General features: G+C 38.7%; 3 protein-coding genes across 14 annotated transcripts in view; 1 reads left to right on the top strand and 2 right to left on the bottom strand.

Moving 5' to 3' along the window:
* Positions 1 to 526: 526 nt before the first annotated feature.
* Positions 527 to 7,520, bottom strand: LOC116319644 (bromodomain-containing protein 3-like). 7 transcript variants are annotated; one of them, XM_031739044.2, is made up of 10 exons: positions 7,321 to 7,520; positions 4,805 to 5,133; positions 3,585 to 3,722; positions 3,133 to 3,268; positions 2,421 to 2,671; positions 2,207 to 2,335; positions 1,970 to 2,101; positions 1,259 to 1,404; positions 896 to 1,170; positions 527 to 765 (listed from the first exon to the last, which is right to left on the bottom strand). In XM_031739044.2, exons 2-10 carry the CDS (start codon positions 4,997 to 4,999, stop codon positions 647 to 649), a joined length of 1,521 nt encoding a protein of 506 aa, XP_031594904.1. In that variant the 5' UTR covers positions 5,000 to 5,133; positions 7,321 to 7,520; the 3' UTR covers positions 527 to 646. The 7 variants fall into 7 exon arrangements, with proteins under 7 accessions (XP_031594904.1, XP_031594902.1, XP_031594901.1 ...); XM_031739042.2 differs by having other exon boundaries at positions 1,955 to 2,101; positions 4,805 to 5,130; positions 7,321 to 7,519; XM_031739041.2 differs by having other exon boundaries at positions 1,955 to 2,101; positions 7,321 to 7,519.
* A 1,061-nt stretch (positions 7,521 to 8,581) lies between these two features.
* On the top strand, positions 8,582 to 18,185 carry wdr5 (WD repeat domain 5). Its single transcript, XM_031738991.2, has 14 exons — positions 8,582 to 8,771; positions 10,358 to 10,467; positions 10,649 to 10,757; positions 10,912 to 10,985; positions 11,213 to 11,302; positions 14,822 to 14,911; positions 15,060 to 15,143; positions 15,234 to 15,289; positions 15,538 to 15,584; positions 15,805 to 15,880; positions 16,182 to 16,215; positions 16,495 to 16,569; positions 16,724 to 16,811; positions 17,052 to 18,185. Exons 2-14 carry the CDS (start codon positions 10,390 to 10,392, stop codon positions 17,150 to 17,152), a joined length of 1,002 nt encoding a protein of 333 aa, XP_031594851.1. The 5' UTR covers positions 8,582 to 8,771; positions 10,358 to 10,389; the 3' UTR covers positions 17,153 to 18,185.
* Positions 18,186 to 18,244: 59 nt separating this feature from the next.
* The window catches only part of rxraa (retinoid X receptor, alpha a), a 106,331-nt gene continuing 101,015 nt past the window's right edge, over positions 18,245 to 23,560 (bottom strand). For all 6 annotated transcript variants that reach the window (XM_039615248.1, XM_039615244.1, XM_039615243.1 and 3 more), the window contains one exon: positions 18,245 to 23,046. In XM_039615248.1, coding sequence (XP_039471182.1) covers positions 22,899 to 23,046 — 148 coding nt within the window. In that variant the 3' untranslated portion in view covers positions 18,245 to 22,898. The remainder of the gene's footprint in view (positions 23,047 to 23,560) is intronic.

The following is a 23,560-nucleotide window of genomic DNA, read 5'->3' on the forward strand; positions in this document are numbered from 1 at the left end:
TAGTGCTAAATTAACCCTTTATTTACCATGGGCCCATTTTACAGGCACTTTTAAATGATCGTAACTCCATTACCGTTTGTGGTGAAAAGACAAAATTTCAGTGATTTCATAAAGAAGAGTAGACGAGCTTTATGGGGATATCTGCCTAGATGTTACCATGTGCACTTCACATTACTGTACTTCTCAACCATTTCGTGGGCTTTTAAGAAAATTCAAATGGTTGCTGTGTTTCATTTGACAGCCAAAATAAGTCCACCACGCCTGTATAAATCTTGGTCAATAAATGGTTAAGAAACAATTTAGTTACAGCACTTAATATTAGTAATATAAATTGAAATATTTCCAAATCAGCAAAGAAAAAAATAAATGTAAAAAAAGATGGCATAATGGTCAATCAAAGACGTTATCGTCTGAAACTGATGTAATGAAATCTACTCTTACCCAAGCAGAATGCCATCCGGCTCTGCTGCAGATTTATAGTCTGATAAACACCAGAGAGATCGTTTTTTAAAATACAGTACAAACATTTTCAGTGCGAATTTTTATTTTAAACATAATGAACAGGTAACAAAATAGAGAGGTTTAATACATTTGACAAAATGTCTTTTGGTCATAATAGCAAAAATAAATAAAATCAATACAGTGATCATGAGTCACTGTCTTCTGTGCTAGAGTCAGTGAAGCTGGTGTTGGCAGAATCTGAAGAACTGCTGCTGCTGCTGCTGCTGGTGGTGGTGCGATGAGATGGACTTTGACGGCTTTTCTCTGAATGAAGGGGAGTAAAAGAGGCGGCATCATCGATTAAATGCTACAGATGGTGATAGCAGGGAAAATCTATGGGTGATTTGCGCCTTAATGTCAAATGAATTCAAGTGAGTCTGTGCTTGGTACTTACTTTGAAATTTCTTAAACTTCTTACAGAGACATGACTTGACATATTGCTCCAGAGCGCGCAGAGTGGATGGCTTTAGCGTCTCAAAGTCAATCTCGATTTCATCTGGGTTGGTGTTGCACACGGAGGGCTCCCGGCTCTGAATGATGTGCACCACGTGGCCCAGTTTCATGCCAGGTAACCGGTTAATGTCCAGGCTTAGCTGGTGCTTTTCATCGTAAGTCATTGGCAAAGATTCATCCTCTGACTCCCATTCATTGCTCCCTTTCCATGAATATCTATCAAAAAGACAAAGCAGTGAAAATCTCTGTTAAAAAGTAATACCACAAAATAAAAAAAGCTCATGAGCTAAACAAAACATCATACCTAGCACAGGAATTTGATGTACATCTGGAATTCATTACTCCTACATTTTGTCGGCTGTTGTCTTTTTTGTCATTTTCTTTTTTCTTCTTTGGTTTACTCACAGGGGCTTCAGACAGAGCAGCAAGCTGTCCATGAACAGCTTTAAGCTGGGAAGAAAAGTGCCACAAAAATTAGAAGTCTTGTATTCCTGAGAATGATGAATCAGTAGGAAGGTTCAATACACAGTTAACACCCATGCTCCCAGGAAGTAGCCTTCCAGCAGACCTTGGAAAGTTGAACACACAGCAACTTTTAGCTCAGAAACCAGACAGCAGTTTTCAGAATAAGAGCAAGCTGTGAAGGTGGTATATTTGGCACAAATGACTTGAACTGTGGATCAAAAAGGCAAGTGCATTGCCAGCCCAGCTTGCCATTTTGCTCTCTAAAGTGTTTAATTCCTCAAAATAAAATGCAATGTAAGGGTTATAGTCGTGGTGGGGTGAAGGAGATTGCACACTGATGTGCACTAGATCACAAAGGAAAATCTAAAAGTAGAAGCAACTCTGGAAATGGTGCTGAGCTATCCAAGGAGACTACTTCCTTGTGCACAGTGGACAAACTTAAATCAGATATGAGCTTTGTTTTGCTATGTGTTGCACAACTTTTTCATAGCACCTAGTAATAATACATGAGGCAAACATCTGTGCAGCAACCCACCTGATCTGCACCCACCTGTTCTTGCAACTCAGCAAGTCGGGTGGTACGCTCCTCTGCAGACTCTGGTTTCTCCAGACTGCCACCTGCTTGTGAAGTCACTTCCACGTGTTCGTCTGGCATCTTTGCAAACCTTTGCTCGAAAATTCCCTGAAGCAAACAGAGTAAAACAGAGTGAAATAGAAAGCAGAGCGACCAAAATTTCCCCCCTCCCACCCATTTTCAATAATAATATTCTATAAATTCCAAACCCACCTGAAGTTTTCTGGCCTTAATAACAACATCATGATGTGCAGGGTTGTATTTGTAGCAGTTAGAAAAAATTAACCTAACATCTGCAGCAAACGCTTGTGCATCCTGGTACTCTCCTGCATCCATCTTTTTCTGAAAATAAAAAGGGTAACCAAATAAAGCATGTGTATCAAGGCACATAGCAAATGCATGTATAAAGGCATATAGGCAAACATACTTTAACCGTGCTGAGATCCATGGGGTACTTGATGATGTCGTGATAATCATGTAGCTGCAGAGCTTCTGCGTCTACAGGCTTGTAAAAAGGCCAGGCGTAAGCAGAATGTTTCTTAGAGAGCATTTCCTTCAGGATATGGTTGCAGTACTTCAGCTGTTCACTAAGGCCACAGGGTTCAGTGTTTTGTTGTGATGACTCCTCTTCAAAGTCGCTCTTGGCACGGCTTGAGCTCTCACGCTTCTTCCTGCTTTCTAAGAATAATTCAATTAATTGGTTACAATTAGTTCATTTAAACAAACCTTTTTTCTCTCTCTTATCTGCCCTATTTCCTTCCAGTTATTTCCTGTATTAGCTTAGAGTTTTTAAAGATGTAAAATAATTAAAGTGAAAATGCTGCTAAAACTAATCTACAATCTTATTAAAACTTTAGACTTTTAATAAGTGGATAAGAAGCACACATAGCTGTGAAACTGAAAGTCTGGATTGCCAGGATTTTGGAGAGTAACGGTAAAACCCATCACTCTCCATGAACGCCTGCACCCTCTCATCTCATATTTGGTTACTGCATTACATACAAGGGGTTCAGCATCTCATCAGTGACACCTTCCATGTGCTAGCCTATGCAGTCTGCTGAAATCATGCGACCGAACATCAAAGTACTCATTTACTTCTAATAAGTAGTCAGTGTTACAAGTTCTTTTAAGTGAGTTACCTGGTGTGCTACTTTTTTTGCCCTTCCCTTTGGCAGCATGAGGAACAATCTCCACTTCACTTTGAGGCATCTGGGCAACTTTTTGCAAGTAAATCTTTTCCAAGGCGAGTGCCATCAGGACAATATCGTCTGTAGGCTGAAGAGGACAGAGGGAATGATTTTATGCATTTTGTAGCTCAACTAGGCCAATTTTGGACACGGTGACATAATGTCCTCTTGCATGCCTTAGAGAATTGGTAATTAGTTTAATAAGGAATTTTCACAGTGAATGCTGTTCTGAGAAAATGTTGGCGATCAACGCCGAGGGCCAAATTAACTGCATCCAGGTCCAGTATACAAAACTCGACTCTTGCTCAAACACGCTCCGGCATGGCATATATTGCCCAGTGTGAGGACACGCTTAGTATCTGTAAGGGAACAAGGAAGGAATTTGCAATCACAAAGCTCCTCACCTTATTGTATATGTAGCAGTTGGTAAACATGGTGTTGAAGTCTTGCAGGCATTCACTTGCGCTCCAATAATAGTTGTTCTCTAGTCGTTTCTTAATGGTTCCCATGTCCATGGGCGATGTTATTATTTTATGATAGTCCTGGTTAAGAGAAAGAGTTGATGTCAGATGAATATAGCATTACATTTTGCACTGCCCCACACTGAGGCTCTGCCAAAGTTTGATTAATGGAGAACAATTACACTGCACAATTTCCAGTTTATTCATTTTGGATCTTAATTTAATTAATCTTTTTCTATAAAACTTAATATTAACTAAATGTTAATTACTTTATTAAGACAGAGTCAAACAGCATCATTCAGACTACTTAATAGTATTTGGAACTTAAGGCAAAAATGGAGGTGGCTAGATCGCGACCACATTAAAATCACCAAGATTAGCATTTTTGCACTGTCTGAAGTGAGTCAGATAATCGGGCTGGAATTAACATCAATATATGATTTTTTTTTAATTGTTTGCATTTTTAGATTCAGCACTAAATTGGGTAAACAAATTAGTTTCACTTCATACACATTCTTGCTGATGTATTAAAATTTAGGATCAAGGACATGTCGGCAGGTTTGAGTCATTTCTTACTAAGTATGGCTAAAACTAGGATAAGATGCAAGACAGAGTTACACTGCATTCCATTATCTCTATACTCACTGTGGTATGTGGGTTGTGCGTGAGAATTAGGAACAAAAATAAAAGGGAGGAAAAACAAAAAAATATCTTAGACAACATTAATATTAACAGTGAGAGAATAACAAAACGAAAAGAAGATCTAGTAGTTTCAGAAAAGAAGAACAGACAGAGCCAGCAGCACAAAGCAAGTTAGCGTATCTGAAAACTAAAAAAATATATCTATATATACCTAGGGGAAAAAAAACTGCTGGCAGCTACCAGTAAATGTATATTTAACAACAATGGCTAAATAGATCATATAACAGTATGATCATGCCCAGTTAACATCACTGTTGCATAAAGAACGGGGACATTGTGGAATTAAAAAATAAAAAATATTTTCATTATGAGCAAAACTATGACTTACTTGTGCAACTAACTGAAGAAAAGCCCTGCAATCCTGAGGCTGAAGTCATTTTTGTACCATGACTTGTGAAACACCCATAAAAATGACTTGATGCACTGTAACCCTGTCAGCTGAACATGTGCAAACTACTCACTGGCAGTCCAAGAGCAACTGCATCGACAGGCTGGTAAAAAGGCCAGGCGAACTGGTGCCGCCACAGGGATTTGATCACTATGTTCTGCATATACTGCAGCTGGTTGGTCCTCCGGCCTGGCTTGTTGGGATTGGTCACCTCGGGAGGTGGGGGATTAACAAGCTGAGGAGGGTCCTGGTTGGTGTCTGCGGACATGGTGGCTGCACGAATTCTTCTGGGTTCTGTTATCTTCTGTAAGTCATGTAGTGTTCACCTGACAGCTTGTCACACACTGTGAAAACTATGCATGACGCAGGCTGGGGAATCGTCAAACCACACAATGTGGCCTGCTGACATAAAAGAATAGACTGTTATGATCATGTGGTTCTCCAAATATCAAATATAAAACTCTAAAAAGAGGAAGCAACTGATTACTTCACACCATTGATATAGTTTCAAAAACAGACTATATCTCATATCTTTTGAAGCTTATCACATTCATTTTATTATTATGTAAAACAATCTGATTAGTAATTAATGCACATGACTGTATAAAGGCTCTTTTCCTTGCATGCTGAAAGGAGGCAGTTGAGGCATTTCAGGCATCTAGTTAGAAAGACTCCTGGGCATACCTAACTGGGAGGAGACCCTGGGGTAGACCCAGAATCTGCTAGAGAGATTATACATCTCAGCTGACCTGGGAATGCCTTGGGACCCCCATGGGGAACTGGAAAGAGTGGCTGGGGAGAAGGATGTCTGAATACTGCAACCCGGCTTCAGATAAGCAGAAGACACGGAGGGTGTATAAAGGTTTAGTGGGCATGTAAACTGAGCAATGTTTTCTTGGCAAATACACTGACAAAATTTAAGAGGCTGTTTCACTGATGGTGTTGGAATCAGCTATGTTTATTTAGCTGTCTAGCAATCTGCCTGCAATTATTCTAATTTTAATATTTAGAGGTGGAGCGATGGAGGTATGCATCGGATAGAAGAGGAATCAAAGTTAGTACAAGGATGCATGTGACAGTGAGGGTCAACCATTAAAAGCAAAGGACAGTGCACGAGAGAGGTGAAGAAGAAAGTGAAGACGGGGGAAGTGAGTGGAGACGAGTGTCACGGGTGATTTGTGACAGAGGATAGCAGCAAAAGTGAAAGCGAAGGTTTAGAGGTTTGGAGCACTAACAAAAAGGCGGGAGGTTGAGCTGGAGGCGTTAAAGGTGAAGATCTAAGATTGTCATTAGGACTGACTAAAATGGACAAGATTAAAAATGAGTACATAAAAGGGTCAGCTTAGACTGAGGTTGCTACAAAGGATGATAAAGATGGAGCTGCTAGGTATGAAGAAAAGAGAAAGACAAAGGAAGAGATTCTTAGATGTAGTGAAGGAGAACATGGAGAGTGTTAGTGTGACAGAGGAGGGTGCTACGGATAGGGTGAAATGAAGGGAGATGACCCATTGTGGGGCCCCCTAAAGGGAGCAGCAGAAAGGAGCAGGTGATTTCGATTTTTTCTTATTTCAATTTTATTTGCAGTTCTAATGCATTTCAATTAATTTCGAGAGAGGCTTTGTTGATTTCAGTTTAGTTTTTAAATAGCTTACAAAACTTTATTTTTCAAATATTATTATATTTTGTTGGCCTAAGTTAACACATTATATTTCAAGACATATTATTGTGAACGCATCCTTTTCTCAATAAATAAAACCAAACTGGGGAAGACTAAATACATTTCATGTATTTAACTTCAAGTTTTAGTGAGGTAATATTACTTTTTATCCATTTTAACATTTAAATCTATTTTTCCTTTATTCCAGATCAAATGTTTCTTTAAATCTAATTTTATTTCGTTTGCTCATTTTACTACACATCGCCACTGGAGAAGGCAGTAAGAGTTTGCATGATCTCAGACGCGGTACAAATCTCAACCCTAGCTCATGTAATATCATACCATTAAATACAAGTCAACTAATATAATGCTAACTTAACGGAGTAAGAAGGAAGAATTGGATTGTCAAGTTTTAAATGAGCACGACAGAGTTAAATAATCAGGAGGCCAGCTCTTGGGAAACCTAACCAGTCACGTTCAGCACGTTAGCTTCACTTGGCTAGCAGGTTAAGGTAAACCTATATGGGCGCATGGCCAGTATAAGTCTTCACTGCAAATGAGCAATAAAAAACCCACCACAGTATCTTGTGCAGTGCCTACTGGGGTTTGTTTATTACAGTTGGGCCTTGCTCTGCCGCGGTTAACTTACCACTTACAAAGTTTTTATAGGGACGCCAGTCGCTGTTACCTGAACGCTCGCAATTACCTTCAGATAACGGCAACACATACATGTACCACATAACTTGTTTCGCAGAGGATGACGGGAGAGTCACGAGTGTTTACCAACACGTTTTTTCTTCTTATGAAGGTACTTTGAAATGATAGTTTCTATTTAAGACCGTTCACACCGCACCGAAGGCCAAACAGAGTAAAAAGTCGAGATACGGTAACTCCTGGCTGCGCTTAGACCAGCTGAAAACTTCCACACAAACCTGCTGCGGGCATGGCTTCAAGTAACAAGCTCCCCTTCGTCTAAGGCTTCTGTGACCAATTTTTTAGCCAAAGTTAACAGCGTATACCGCCGCCTGCTGTGTCGGAGGGTGTCGAGAATAAACCCAAAATGACCGAAAGTGTAATGATCCCAAGAGAGAAGAGCGTTGATTTTCTTCTTCTTCTTCTTCCGGCTGCTCCCTTTAGGTGTCGCCACAGTGGATCATCAGCCTCCACCTAATCCTGCGTCTAGCTTCCTCCTCTGCCACACCAACCCTGCATGTCCTCCTTCACTACATCCATTAGCCTCTTCTGAGGTCTTCGTCTTTTCCTCCAGCTTGGCAACTCCATCTCCAACATCCTTTGTCCAGTATATCCACTACCCCTTCTCTACACACTGTTCAACTGTCTTCAAGCTGATCAACCTTGCTCTCAGGTACTCATTTCTAATCTTGTTCATTCTGGTAATTCACAATGAAAATCTCAGCATCTTCACATCTGCCATATCCGGCTCAACCTCCTGTCTTCTTATGAGCGCCGCCATCTCCAAACCATACATCATAGCAGGTCTCATTATGATCTTCTAAACCTTCCCTTTGACTTGTGCTGCTATCCTGATCCCACCATTGCCTGCACACTCCTCTTCACTTGTGCACTGATTTAAACTCCCATTTAAACTCATCCACCTTCACTACCTTTATTCTTTGGATTTTCAATGTTACATGTGTTTCCTTCTCATTCACACATATTTAATATGTCTTGCTTCAAACGGACTTAAATGCTCATACCTACACCTTTCCGGACTCTTTTCCACCTGCTCTATACTCTCTCTACAGCATAGTCCACAGAGATTCCCACCTGACCTCATCAGTCAACCTGTCCATTACCACTGCAAATAAGAAGTGGTTTTGGAGCCAATCCCTGATATAATCCCACCCCTCCTTCAAATCCATCTGTCACTCCTATTGCACACCACACCACTGTCTTGTTGTCCTCCTAGATGTCCTCCACCACCTTAACATATTTCTTTGCCGCATTTCATCTCTTGTACCCAATCATATGCCCCATATATTCTCTAGAAACAATGGAACTCCTCCTGACCTTCTCTAAACGTCTTTATCAACAGTTGTTTAATACTGTTTTATAAAAATGGAAGATATAATAATGAATGACATGCTAAACTCTCTGTTTAATGGATTGTGGCAGTATGCGCGTAAACACGTTGGTTTGCGTCCCGCCGTGAAAACCAAAGAAGAAGAAGAGCGTAACACGCATGCGCAAAGCCACAGCACACCACATTCCCCGCTTCTCTTTCCCTACAGGCAATCATCCAAGAGCAAGTCACTTGCTGTATACGTTCTCCATGATCGTCTGAATACACATACATGGTGTTTTTTTACCCTTTAGTGTGTTTACGAGGAGTAACAATCTGACCGTGAAGCTCCATTAATCTGTGAGTATCGTCTTTATGACTGAATCCTCATTGTGTGAATGGAGGGCCCCTCCATGGCACCTCAGCCAGTTTGTCAACAGCACCAGTGCATTTCGAGCAGCGGCGGCTGCATCATCAAATACCCTTTAGCGTTTATATAAAACCACCAGTTTTAACGTGGCGTTATGGTTGACGGTTAAACATTTGAATAGTGATATAACAGCGTAGCTAGCTGTCGTTCAAATACGATCATAGTCAAGAGTTGAATTTTTCCAGCCAAGGGAGTCCGTATCGCCCTTTGTTTGATATTCTCTTTTCTCGCACGTTTGTTCCATTTAAACGCGAATTCATGTTAATATATTGCAAACAGATGCCATCTAGTCTTAGCTGAATACATATGCGTTTCTGTTTGGTGGTTTTAAGTAGCCACAACGAAGTAATGCAACGCTAGCTAGCTTAAGCTAGCTTAAATGGCTAAACTTGGAGCTAAATGAGAAAGCAGCAACACGAACAAGAGAAAATAGCTGCAGCCTGTACCAACTGGGTTAAATGCGGCGTTTAGCAAAAACTGCAGCTCATATGAGGGACATAAAACTAAAAGGAAACATCGTGAGCTAAACTGCTGTTAATGTAAAGTTAATGTACCAAGGTGGTTTCGTATATACTTTGTGCATTTTTGGCGTTATGCAATATATATCATTGTTGTCATGTGAGAAAGAGGTTTGCCCTTTCATTGGATTTTAATACCACTATCAGACTAAATATCGACTATATTCAGTCTAAAATTCGTTTCAACTTGACTGTCAGGGAATGTTGCAGGTAATGCAGGGATATATATATATATATATATGTGTGTGTATGTATGTATGTATGTATGTATATATTTATAGGTCTACATTGACTAACTTTAATATCAGGATTTTAGAGACTAGAAAAAAATTGCATAGTCATCGTGTAAATAAATAAATAAATAAACACAAACTAGAAAATTTCTGAGAAATTTTGAGTGTGCCAGTGTATCTGCTGCTTGAAAGCCTATCAGAAACTAAGAATAGCTTTTTCGAAGATGTAAGATTTATTGGGTGCATAAAATAGTTGATTTGAAAAAAGTTCAACGAAAAAACAGCTAGAAACATATGTTGAATGGTCATTTTAATAGCAAACGAATTGTATTGTATAATGTGTCTTGTTTTATTTTAGGCATAAACATTCACAGGCATTTACACAGTAGTAGTTATAAATCAAGTTAATGACGCAGTAGTGAAGTTTATAAATACAGTCTTTTCTTTTATCACTTCAAAAAGCGGCTTTAGTATTTTTGAGTTTTTGTTTTGAAAGGCAAGTTTAATTTGGCTAAACTTATTTTAAACTAGTTGTTTGTCAGTCACCAAGTGTCTGAGCGTGAAAGAGACAGTTTGAAAAATGTAATCATATTATCCAGGCTGTCAGTGATATTGATGCAATAGATGCAAACCTCTTGAAAGGTTACTGAGGCTCGCTGTTATATGTGTTCATTGGTATTTATAACTGATATACTGATCATCACCAGTGGCATAAAAAATGTCTTTTTGTATTTATTTCAATATTTATTTTTTCCTCTGCTTTAGGATAGTACACAGTAGATGCTAATTTCCTCACCATGGCAACTGAAGACAAGAAACCAGAGACTGACACAAAACCTCCAGTAGCGCCGTCAGCATCTGCCAGCCAAAGCAAGGTTTGAATTTTTGGAGTATCACTATTCTGTTCCAGCTGTAGCCTTTTAGGGCCAAGAAATAGCCATAGTTGGGATTTATAAGAGAATGTATTTTGTTTAATATAGACTTAGATGAATGTTAGTATATTTGTCACATCTCAGCCAAGAGTTGTTAAATGTCGTATTTCTTTTTCACTTACAGTCGGCACCTGCAAAGCCAAACTACAGCCTGAAGTTCACATTAGCGGGCCACACCAAAGCTGTGTCCTCTGTCAAATTCAGTCCGAGTGGAGAATGGCTCGCCAGCTCATGTGAGTAAAAATCACTGCTGGAACTACCAATTTTTTTTCACAACTTAATAATTATCAATAAATTATTGCAGCTTCTTGAGTTTTAAGATTGATGATGTGTTTTTTTTGTTTTTTTTAAACCTATGCTGAGTGCGTATTCATTCTGTCTCTACAGCTGCTGATAAACTGATCAAAATCTGGGGCGCGTATGACGGCAAGTTTGAGAAAACCATATCTGGACACAAACTTGTGAGTTTGACTAATTCTCAGCTATACTCCTGCCGTGTTAATGGTTTTGTTTTTTATTGGCTGGAGTAACGTGGAGCAACTGTAGCATCCTTGATGTTTAGTCAATTGGGATCAGATGTTTGGAGTCGTTACTAAGAGCCAAGCCATGGTTCCATTAGTTCTTACATTGGCCCCATGCTAGCTGTTCTCAGAGCTTCAAGTCCTGATCAGTTCTCATGAATCTGCAGGGTATATCTGATGTGGCCTGGTCCTCTGACTCCAACCTCCTGGTGTCTGCATCAGATGACAAAACCCTGAAGATTTGGGACGTTAGCTCGGTAAGATGGGAGATTATTTAAATGATTCTGCTGAAATGTGTGATATAATACTGAACTCTGTTTGCTGCGCATACATTTTAGCAAGCTGCACAGGTATATTACCATCATAGAATATTTGACCAACAGTTTTGGTTATTTTTATTTTAGTTATCCAGCAGTAGGGAGTCTAGTGATGTTATCTGGCATGGGATCTTCTTTCTAGAAGAATCATAAAGATAAATAAGAAAAAGCATGATTGGCTGTGGCACATTTATGAGCATGATTTTGGATGAGTGATTGGCAGGTATCAGCGTGGCGATTGAAGAGTAGTGGCACTAACTACAACTATTAGGTTAGTTCATGTAGGTAATTGATTGTCATTTTTTTATATAAATGAAATGTGCACAGCACAAAAGAGTTGGAACATCTAAAAAACATTATTAAAGAAAAATATACAGTCCTATGAAAAACTCTTGAGCCATCCCATATTTGGAGCGAGACTTTCTTGTAATTTTTAAAAAGGTCTTGTGTTTTTAGGCTTTCTGAAGGTCATTCAAAATTTTCTTTGGGCATAGGATGCTTTTTCACTCATTTTCAGCCCAGGCCTTGTTCCTGACCATTTTCAGAAGAATGTTTTTTGCTTTTGTAAAGCCACGTAACTCAAAGGGATGAACCTTTTTTTTTCTTATATTTAACAGACAACTTTGGAAAAGAACCAATTTTAAATTTTTATCTCTATTTATTTATTTTTTACTAAGAGCCTGTCACGAAAGCTGCTAATATGTGCCCATTTCTTTTGTTGAATCTGAGGAATGCCAAATATAAGTTTGATGGGATGACATAGTATTTTTGTACCAACCAGGTGATTTTCCCTAGAACTTATTAGCTGAAAACTTGGCATATCTCAGCATGGTGTACAGAGTGTCCTTTACAAAACAAAAAGGAAACAGGACAAGTAAAGGGCAAAAGAAGTGGCAGGCCTTAAAACTATCTATAACAGATTAAATATGAAAATATCTGAAACAGAGTCCTGAAACAGACTCTGAGAAATGCATCTGGCCCTTCAGTTGATCTACTGTTTGCTGAAGCCTCATCATAAAATGCCCTCCACAGAGCTCGGACATTATTGAAGCAGTGCAGGATCATTTTGACAGAACAGAACAAAGGGTAGCCAACATCCAAGGAGGAGCATCTCATGATCATTTGGCTGGACGTACTATTCCTGCTGTCTGAGAGAACAATGCGATCCATGATTGGTTAACTTGTGGGCAATCTCCCCTTTATTTACTCTTCCTGCACATTCTCATTCTGTTATCGGGAGAAGATATCACATGCTCTTTTCAGAGAAGTTCAGAGACATAAGATAAGATAACCTTTATTAGTCCCACACGTGGGAAATTTGTTTTGTCACAGCAGGAAGTGGACAGTGCAAAAGTTATGAAGCAAAAATTAGAATAAAATAAAATAAGAATAAATACAGTACACAACTGTACAGAATAGAATAAAATAAAATACTATATACAGTAGAATAAAATAGAATAAAATATACAATAAGATAAAAATAGAATACAAATGCTATATACAACTGAGTAAAAATACAACGATGCCAGAAAAGATTATTGCACATTAGTGTTATTGCACATGTGTGCAGGGCTCGCAAAATCGCTACCCCGACGTCCCGGGGCTAGCGATTTTTCCAGTCGGGCTACCAAAATCCATCTCAGCCCTGCCCGTCGGGCTATCATAGGAAGGGAAAATATATGTCAATGCTTTTGCATTCTTTCGAAAATGTAGCTGAGTAATTATGTCATCGGCATCGATGAGCCACTGCCAATATGTGACATATTGAAATCGCGTTTGAATTTGTGCTTGTTTTTTGCTTTCACTTTCACTTTGCGATCGCGCGAACGGTGTGTAGAGAGCGGCAGCACTGATTGGTGAGTGACGATTAATTGCGCACCAATTCCTCTGACATCGTCTTATCACTCATTAGCTTACTATTCAAACGCCACAAGTGAAATCTCCCACAGCAAGCTTAAACATGTGAGAGGTTGATTGCGCAGAGAATCGCTGACCGTTATGTAAGCACGTGTGTAAAAGCAGCAGGATTTACGCCGGTATTTTAGTTCTGCTGAGCCAAATAACAGGTCAGGGTGAAGAAGGGCAGCCAAATAAAAGCCGACCACAAAACGGAAAAGTTATGACAAATCAGACTATGAGGCAAAAAGAAAGTTCAGCTTTTTTGGTTTCATGGACAAAAGAATTTCTGTGGCTGGAATATGACGAGCTAAATAACATCATGTTCTGCCGGGTGTGTTGTGAGTTTCATTTCATTTGAGTCGACAAGTGCCTTTGTAACTGGGACCAGTAATTTTAAGAAAGACCCCATCAGAACCCATGAGAAATGCAAGAAATGCATTATTGCCCAGTCTGCAGTATCTTTCCCAGAACAAACAGCAATTGCAAAAAACATACTAAAAATAAACCAAGCACAAGAAGAAGTCCTGAAAAATCTTTCAAAAGCGTACTATGTTGCAAAGAGTGAACTACCATTGTCAAAATTTAGCAGTCTATGCAAACTTCAAAAAGCAAATGGCCTCGATCTTGGTTCCACTCACCCCTTACCCTTGACTTCAGTGGAAATTTCAGATTCAGGATCTGACACAGACTGATTCATGTTCTACACAGTTCTTACAAGTTCATAGAAATTTCTGTTCAATTAGAACCAAGTATTTGAGTTGATGACTGTGATTTTTATACAGTTGTTGTGATTTGTATTTTAACAACTTTCTGATTAATTTTTGTTTCCGTTACAATATTATACTTTAATGTATAATATTGTAAAGGAAACAAAACATTAAAAAATTGCTCTCTTTTTTATTCGGGCTACTTAAATTTTTTTGGGGGCTACCAAAAACTGAAGAGTGCCTGCCCGAAGGGCTACCAGAGATTTTGAAATTTTGCGAGCCTTGGTGTGGATGTGTGTGTTTGATCAGTATGACATGCTTACTTAAAGTTAGATTTGCTTCTAAATTTCTTTGTAAATTTAGCTGAAGTCATGTGCTGATTTTGTCAGATGATGTTGCGTTTATCAAATTAGGATCTTAGCAGAGCGGCAGATTGGAAATGGCTTGGAAGTTGCTGATTAAAATGTCTTAATGGATTATTTTATATGGGCCTATTTTCTGATAATAGAGTCGGAAAAATATGTAAATGAGAAGGCTTTATTTGGGAGTACTAATTGTAATAGAATCTCAGTGTGTTGGAAATGCGGTGTACTGCTGTTAAAAAAAAAAGGCTAGATAGTGATTTGGTAAGGCTCGGTCTACATCGCTGCAGTGTCTCTTATCATTATACTTTTATGAAGTATGAAAATAAAATCCATGTAGACTCTTAGGTTCATATCTGTGGTTTCTGCTGATGTTAAAATTGTATCACATTTAAAGCTGCACTTGTAGTGTGGTTTAGTTGAAGATGGTCCTGGATTTTTCAGTGTGGGTGAGAAATGTGACATTTCGACCAATTTTCTCTCTAATCCAGGGGAAGTGCTTAAAAACTCTGAAAGGTCACAGCAACTACGTCTTCTGCTGCAACTTCAACCCCCAGTCCAATCTTATTGTGTCAGGATCGGTGAGTACCAAGCTCTTGGCAAGAAACAAGTCCTACCTAAATGGAAAGCAGATGTTAGACCTTTGCGAAAGCTCTCACTTTAAGCATTAGAAGCATGTTTCTGAGTGGTTTTCCAAAAAATGATTTTTTTTTTCTCTTCTGTTTCTAGTTCGATGAGAGTGTAAGGATATGGGATGTGAAGACTGGGAAATGTCTGAAAACGCTGCCAGCTCATTCTGATCCAGTCTCTGCTGTAAGTTTATTTTTATAATTAATTAGACAAATGTTCTGGATTTAATATTAACACTGTATCAAAGGCATGATGATCTGCCTCGGCTTGCAGGTTCACTTCAACAGAGACGGCTCTCTGATCGTGTCCAGTAGCTACGATGGCCTTTGGTGAGTACTTGGATCCTCCTGAGACTCTCTGGCCACAGTTCAGGGTACATGGGTGCTTTTTAAAAGAACAAGCTTGCCTTTGATAAGAACTGGAAATGCTCCATGTCTGGCATATTTGTTCTGTGCTCGAGCTAAAAAGAATCCCTTATCATCACATTGTAGCTGATGTGGATGACTTTCTAGTCATCCGGTCTGTGATTTTTACACGGAAACATCTCTCAGTTAATTGTGTTATCTTTCATTCACAGTCGAATCTGGGACACAGCATCGGGACAGTGTTTAAAGACACTGATAGGTAAGATCAGTCACACGTGTTCCAATTTTTCTCGTTTGATTTGATTTGTTCCAGAATGTGCTAATTAAACGATTGATTAGTGACAGCAAATCTAATTAGTTAGTTTTGTATTGAGGCATGAAAAATGCAATCAGGTTGAAGCTTTGAGTTTTTTCGGTTTTGTTTTGTTTTTTAAACGTGTCTTTGTGATCAATGCGTTCTTGTTTTTTGTGTTTCTTAGATGACGACAACCCTCCTGTGTCGTTTGTAAAGTTTTCCCCCAATGGGAAATACATCCTGGCTGCTACACTGGATAAGTGAGTATAGACGTTGCTCAGTTTTGTGTCTTTCCTTCACACTATCGCACAACGCTTGCTAATCGGGGGGGGGGGTTGCTCGATTGTTGGGGTCTCTCACTGTAAAGCGCCTTGAGGTGAGTGGTGTTGTGATTTGGTGCTATATAAATAAATCTGAATTGACTTCTTAAGGAGCTGGACAGTTTTTCAAAAGCACTACTTGGATTTCACCAGCAGGAGGCAGCACAACATCACAGTGAGCTGCTGTCTGTTTATTTGACTGTTGATTTTAAACTTCTGTTTGTATTTTTTATTTTTTTAGCACGCTGAAGCTGTGGGACTACAGCAAAGGAAAGGTAATTGCCTTTGAAAGCTGTTGAAAGCCTTGATTATCATTCCGTTCTTTTATTCTAACTGCTTTTATTTGTCAGTGTTTATGTATTAAGAGTTCAGAAATTTTAAATCATAGATTCACATTCCCAGTAGTGTCCTAGCCTCAGTAATGATGGCATTTTATTTTGCTTTAAGATGTGAAATGTTTGTGTAGTAATGAATAAAACTGTGCAGATTTTACAGTTTTGTCATTTTTGATTGTATAATACACACAAATAACTTCTGTTTTTCTAACATTTCAGTGCTTGAAGACATACACGGGCCATAAAAATGAGAAGTACTGCATATTTGCAAATTTCTCTGTCACTGGTGGGAAGGTAAGATCATTTCTTTGAGAAACTGAATGTTTATGTTTTGTTTTTATTGGTGCTTTGAGTTTCAGTGTTACTTTAAAGTTACTAAATGGTCCTTGTGAAATCACTTATGTGTGCAAACATAACTCTGAGCCTAAGTGCCGCTGCTCTTTTGCAGTGGATCGTGTCGGGCTCAGAAGACAACATGGTTTATATCTGGAACCTGCAGACGAAGGAGATTGTGCAGAAACTCCAGGGCCACACAGGTACTACAGCTGCACTGTGACTGAAAACGCAGATAGAATAGCATTTTTGTATGGGGACTGAAAATCTAAGCCATTATCAGTTGTCTTTTCAAATCACTTTGGATTTATTTAACTAAATACTTGAAGACGCAGCTCATTTTTAAGACAGAAATTTGCAGCTGTGTTTTAAATATTGTGTTCTGGTGCAATCTGTTCTTTTATATTGTCGTTCTTTAAATTTTCTTCCTCTACTCTTTTCAGACGTTGTCATTTCGACTGCCTGCCACCCCACAGAGAACATCATCGCATCTGCGGCTTTAGAAAACGACAAAACCATCAAGCTATGGAAAAGCGACTGCTAAGCCATTTTGGATCTTTTGGGCCACTTGTGTTCCTTTGTTTTTTTATATATATATAATTTTCCTACATTTTATTGTAAGACAGGAGGACTTTTGTTTTCTAACAGAGAGCTCCTGCTGGATTGGAAGAATGAAATTAAACTCCATGAAATGTCGTGACATTCAGCCAGGAGAACCAAACCAGACACATCATCCACACACAGTTCTGCAGCGGACGTTATCCCCTCATCAAAGCATGTGCCAGATTTCGATGTCTCATTATGGAAATTTGTGATTGTTTTTTTTTTTTTTTCTTTCTCTCTCCCTCGTTTTACTTTGCAGCAATATTCTGGTGCTTCAGTATTTTATTTTTTTTAAACACTGCATTAACCTCGATGTCACTGCCTCATAAGTCTTCACAAGCACGATTCTAGTCTTGTACAATGAATATAATGGTTATTTGGTCCTTTGTATCATTTTATTTTCTGCCTTTGTGTAACTCAGTAGTACCATTTACAATCAAGGACTTTAAAGAGGTGACGGTATACCTGAGGACAGCTACTTAATACTTAAGGATTCCGGATCTTAAGTGAGTGCTTTATGCCCCAACAAGATATTTTAAAAAACTTTTTTTTCTTTTTTTTTTAGGGAAACAAACCAGAATTTGACATATGTGCAAACATTGAGAATGTTTAAAATTCAAGATTTGCTACAAAAATCAAAATGTTAATTTTTTCCCCCCCTTCTTTATACCATAGTATTGGAGCACTGAATGACCCTTAAAAAAAGAAGTACTTACTAACACTTGACAGTTCACATCAGTGACCAAATGCAGTTATTGTGTTCCAGTATTTGTACATACAACAACGCCACGTGTCGCAGTTTGATTACTTTAGCTGTCTTTGTGTTTTTATGTTCTCTGCTTGACTAGCTGATAGTTCTGCACATGAAGCCAGCAGGCTGCTTTTCCTGTAGTTAACCTGGATTCTATGTAAAATATGTTCGCATCTGACAGCTGTAACTCACATCTGAATAAAAACAGTTTTTGTATGTTTCAGCCCGAGTCACTGACAGTTTTATTTCTGTACACCTTGTAACACAAATCAACTGGAAACGCTCACTTAAAATTTTTTAATAACTTTTTTTTTTTCCTGTCCATGAACGAAGAACATCAGAGAACAACCCACAAAGAACAGATGACAAAATTCCATTTTCTTAAAAATAGACAAAATATAATGAAAGAAGATACTCCCATCTTGCAGCAACAGGTTGAAAAATGGCAAAGTAAAAGCGACACAGTTACCAAAGTGCCAAAGCTTACTATTACTCCTGTCTTACATTTTCAATCTGAAAATTTTCTCTTGCTGTCAAATAAGCTTTTCCACAATGTACATAACAGCCCACAGTGAGAAGGGAAAGAACAGAGTACATAAGCAAGGGATAAAATTACCTTTGTACAAAAATAGAGCTTTTTCCAAGTGTTTTTCTTTTTTTCTTTTTTTAACTACATTTTACTGTTTATGCCACAAAGAAAGCAGTGATTGTGTCACATGTTCAGCTTTTCCTGGTTACTTTTTTTTCTTTTTGAACATACAATTGCTAAGCAACACATACATTTCAGAGGGTTTCAAATCTTAACCATTTTTTCCCCTCTCTTTCATAGTTTACTAAGGTCCCATAAACTGCTGAGAAGCTGGTTTGAGTTTCAAACTGCTGCAATTCTGCTGGTTGATCAGGATTTTTTTTATTAAGGTCAAAATGCAAACAAATCCTCAGGGGGGGAACGAACACCATAAAACACCTGCTGTGAAACCGTTTGGTCTGAATCACTCGTCTCCTCCTTTCAATGTTGGAAATCCTTAAGGAATAGAGCTGTCGATATATATATTTATAAATATATACACATATACATATTAACAAAATATAGCATTCAATGAAGGTAATCATTCTTTGCAGGTGACCATTTCGTTCTTGTCAAGATCAATTTATGGCTTAAGAAAGCTGCTGTCACTAATCACAATAGAAGGAGACATCGGACTCAAAAGAACAGGGGAATAATTGTTTTAACACTTGGGTCACCCGGTTGGAAAACGAGCATTTGATTGTTTTATCATCTGCTTTTCTTGATCAAAATCAGCCTCTAAAAATAGTTTCCCTTGAAAATGTATGAACGTTTTTGATTTAACAGACAAACAAGTATGTATATATAGATATATATTTTTTTTTTTCAATAGTATAAATACTGTAAGCTCAAGCTGGCAGTCAATACTGTCACATGGATAGGTTGTAATATTCAGGCCACCTCAATGAAAATGGAGAATAAGAATCAAACACAAAGCCAATAGATCTTTTTGACGTTATTGCTACTTTACTCAGTTTTAATAAGCACAGATACTGAGGTTTTGTCTGAGCCAAAGGAATATTGATGATAGTAATGCGGTTAGAAAGTGCCTTCTTTTTGTTAACAACAAAAACAACAACAACAGCGACAACAAAAATTCAAGTTATGTTGCAGTGCTCTTTCTCTTCCACTAGAGGGAGCTCGCAGCTCTTAAACTGCCACTACATCCCTCCCTTTCCTCTTACCCAAACTTCTCCCTCACCCAAAGTAAACCTTGCAGTCCTGCTTGAGGTGTATAGCATCTGACATTTCAGAGCCGGCGTGTATGAACTGACTTTTTGATTTTTTTCATCGTAAGACAAAAGAGATCATTGGCCATCTGGGGGATCAGTTTCACAGAGGTGGAATGACATTTACAAGTTCTCTCCCAGCGCGTGCTATTTATTATAAAACTAGCACCAAATAATGACGAAAAACTGACATACGGTCATTTTACAGAAGGGTTTGTTGTTGTTTTTTTTCTGAGTCAGAAATCTATGGAGTCTTGATGACCCTCAAACTTGATTATAATTGATTAATGTGCTAATAAACTCAACATCAGTAGCTGACAGCTAAACTAAGCTCCCATTGCTTCCCACGAGTTTCATTTTTCATAAACCAATTGCGAGACAGGATATGATGAAATATACATGAAACACCAGCTGATTAAAAAAAATGTTTTATCAATTTAAGCGTGGATCAAGACTGCATTAAAAAAAATTCTTTTATTTCATACACTTAATTTACTTACATTTTCAGTGCAATTCAGATTTTCATTTATCCATTACTATCAAGCAAATTATTTTCAAAGGGCACACTCTCAAGACTCCATACATTTCCTCAGACCCCATTAAAAATCTGACTTTTATCAAAATGTAATGAAAACACAGTGCTCGGGTTTCTTTTTTTTCTTTCGTTTCCCAGGTTCAGATAGTGTAAATGTGCTTATGAAAGAGTAGGAAAGATGCAGGTATAGAAAGAAAATCCTATTTAAATCTTTTTAACCATCGTAAGTATTATTATTATTATCTGCAGTAGCAAAGCTGGTGGGTTTTTTTAAATTTGGTTTTTTACACTTGGTGAGTTTGTTTGAAATCCTGGTAACACCTGCTGTAGTGTGACCTACCACAAAGTTTAGGTTTGAGTACTTTCGCTGGTGTTTATATGTCCTTCTGTTTCTGGGCAGATTTTTGTCATCGAGGGTTACCATGTCAGAATTTGTTTTAGCCCTTACTATAATGGCCACATTTACTTGAGAGGCTTTGCCTTTTGCCAGGCCACCGCTGTAGAGCAGTTTTCTCTTAATAACTTGCCTGGTTAAATACAAGTTCGAGTTAATTTCAATCAAAGTTGAGTAAACCAGAGCTGAATAACCTCTAAATATCTTAAAAAAAAAACAAAAAACCCCCCTTGGTATTATTTTCTCCTGTCAGTAAAAATCTTGCAGTGGACCCACATTTGACAAACACACTTTCTTTAAAAGATCTCAGATCTGTGGACAATCTTTGGAAATGCAATTGATGCATAGTTTTGCAGCAGCTGCAGCATTTACAGAAAAGCAGAGGAGGGGGGAAAAGCAGAATATGGGCATAAAGCATATTTATACACAACATGTATATATGTGGAAACATGGATATTTAACATTTCAGTTCAACTTATATGACACTTGGTTGTCCAGAGAAGTGCAGAGAGAGCGAGTGTGTGTGTTTGTGTGTGTGTGTGTGTGTGTATGTGTGTGTATGTGTGTGTTCCTCTGAGGTGTTAAACAATTGTGGCGTTCCTGATTGGGTCGGGGCCAGAGTCCACCTCAGAGGTCAATTACATCGACATCAGCTCTCTGTTTAGAAACCCGACTCCACGGTCATGAGGTTAAGTGCCAAGTAACAAACAAACAAACAAATAATGGCTCCTGCTGCAACAGCAACAAGTACATCTCTCACATACTGTATATGGTCTAATCCTAAATGGGTGTCAAGAACCGAAGGTCCGAAGGATGGAGGCAGAGGTAAATTGTGCATTGCTGTCGTTAAAAGTGAAAACTGAAAATAACGTCAATACTGTTTCTGTACAGGTAGATATGAGGTGTTTTGAAAAGCTAATACCCGCTGTGCTGAGCAGAGTGTGGAGGTGTAAATGGTGTGCTGGAATTCACATGAAACGCGAGGTGGAGAGGGTGGAGAATGGACGATAAGGAGCTAAGAGGCTGGCAAAACTAGGACGTTTTCCCCACAGTGTGAGTGCGCACAAACTTTCCAGGCGTCCAAGCTTGTCGTGATGAAGGCCAAATGTTTGAATTACTTTCCAAAATGTATGTTGTTCCTCCGTGTGCTGGTAGCCTTTCAGAGCATCCAGTGACGCTGTAAAGCTTACAGTTGGGTACTTTAAAACAGCCTGAATGGTCCTGTGTGTAGATTGTACATAACAAACTTTCCCAACTCTCTGTCGAGCAATACGCGAACTGAAGGGTTGATAAGTGAACTACCACAACATCCTCCCCAGTGTTGCACAGTGTTTAGAGTAAGACATGGTTGTATTTGTTGGAATTGGGCAGAGACCTGAGGGTTTTGAGCTCTTGCAACCTTGTTAACCCACCTCTGAATTCTCCAGAAAGCTCACACATTGAAAAAAAAACACAGCTAGTGCAAGACCTGACGTGCTTAGTTGAGTCAGGCAGGAACAGACAAGTTCCTTTAAGCAGACTTATTTCCCCGAACCAGCCCGCCCCTCTTAATTAAGTTCAGTCCTGAAAGACAGTGAGGGCTCAGGTCCAAGTCTAAACAGCCCAAGGCTCTCGAGAGCCCACGATTGTCCCGATCACAACGTTGAGTGTCCAATTATGACATCATCACTGTTATATATATATATATATATATATATATATATATATATATACATATATATATATATATGTATATGCAAGAGCAAATCTGTCTTTATGTGTTAAAACCTGATCATCTCGGCTTTTTCTTGTCAAGGTGTAGGAAAAGCGATGATGAAAACAATGGCTCAATATGTTTCTTTTGTCCTCTGTCCGTCCTCATTTCAGTCCACTGTTGTCACTCGTCTTGCTGCGTGGTTTTCATATATAATATTTCTTATTCATATTTATATTTTTTACAAGGTATAAAACAGACCCATGGGCGTGACAGATTCATTGTTTCAAAACATCTAAGCGAGGCGAGGGGTACAAGGGACGGAGGAGGAGAAAAAGAGGGAGGAAGGGGGAGGTTCTCCATCCAAGGCTGTCTTGTGATTTGTCCCTTGCTGGAGATTTTTAAACAAAGAAACAAAAAGAAAAAAGAAAAAGGCCCCCCTCTTGATCCAAGGCTGATGAGGAGGGTTTGAGTAGGGGTGGGGTGGAGGTAAAGAGGGTTCAACCCCTCACTGCTATTATGTCATTTGATGTGGGGCTTCTAGCATCTCCATAAGGAAGGTGTCAATGGGCGTGTCACCGATGAGCTTGAAGAAGAACAAGTGCTCTAGACACTTAAGACCGATGGAGCGCAGTGCAGGCAATCGCAGCAACAGCTTAGCAAATCTGTCACAACACAAAACAAAAATTTAGCACAGGATGAAAAGCAGAAATGATTTTTAAGTATTTCTAAGCTTGCAGTTTCAGGGGCATTAGTTTTGGCATAAATATGCACCTTGTCATAAGCAGGCGCTCATCCATCCAGCTGCAAGTTATGATTTAAGACGACTGGTGATGCTTGCACACACAGCCTCACATTAAATATAACACTAAGAAAAACCTAACTGTTTTGAGCAAATGGCAAAACTTCAGAGCAAAACCATCACACAATAATAATTTTAATAGTTTTTTTATGCAGCTGTAGATGGGTTTCAGCAAACTTTCAAGCTGAAAAATGCCACAAAAAAAAGAAAAAAAAAAAGCCACAGATGTGCCAGAAACTGCAATTCCTGAAACAACCACTTGAGGCTGATTCCAAAAGCTAACCAGTCCCCTTATACCCTCATGATAACATGCCCAACACGTTTGCAACCAAATGTAGTAAATATCTACACCCCCTTGTTTTTGATGGCCAAAATTG

This window comes from Oreochromis aureus, linkage group 7 (genome assembly GCF_013358895.1).
Source record: "Oreochromis aureus strain Israel breed Guangdong linkage group 7, ZZ_aureus, whole genome shotgun sequence".
NCBI classification, from domain to species: domain Eukaryota; kingdom Metazoa; phylum Chordata; class Actinopteri; order Cichliformes; family Cichlidae; genus Oreochromis; species Oreochromis aureus.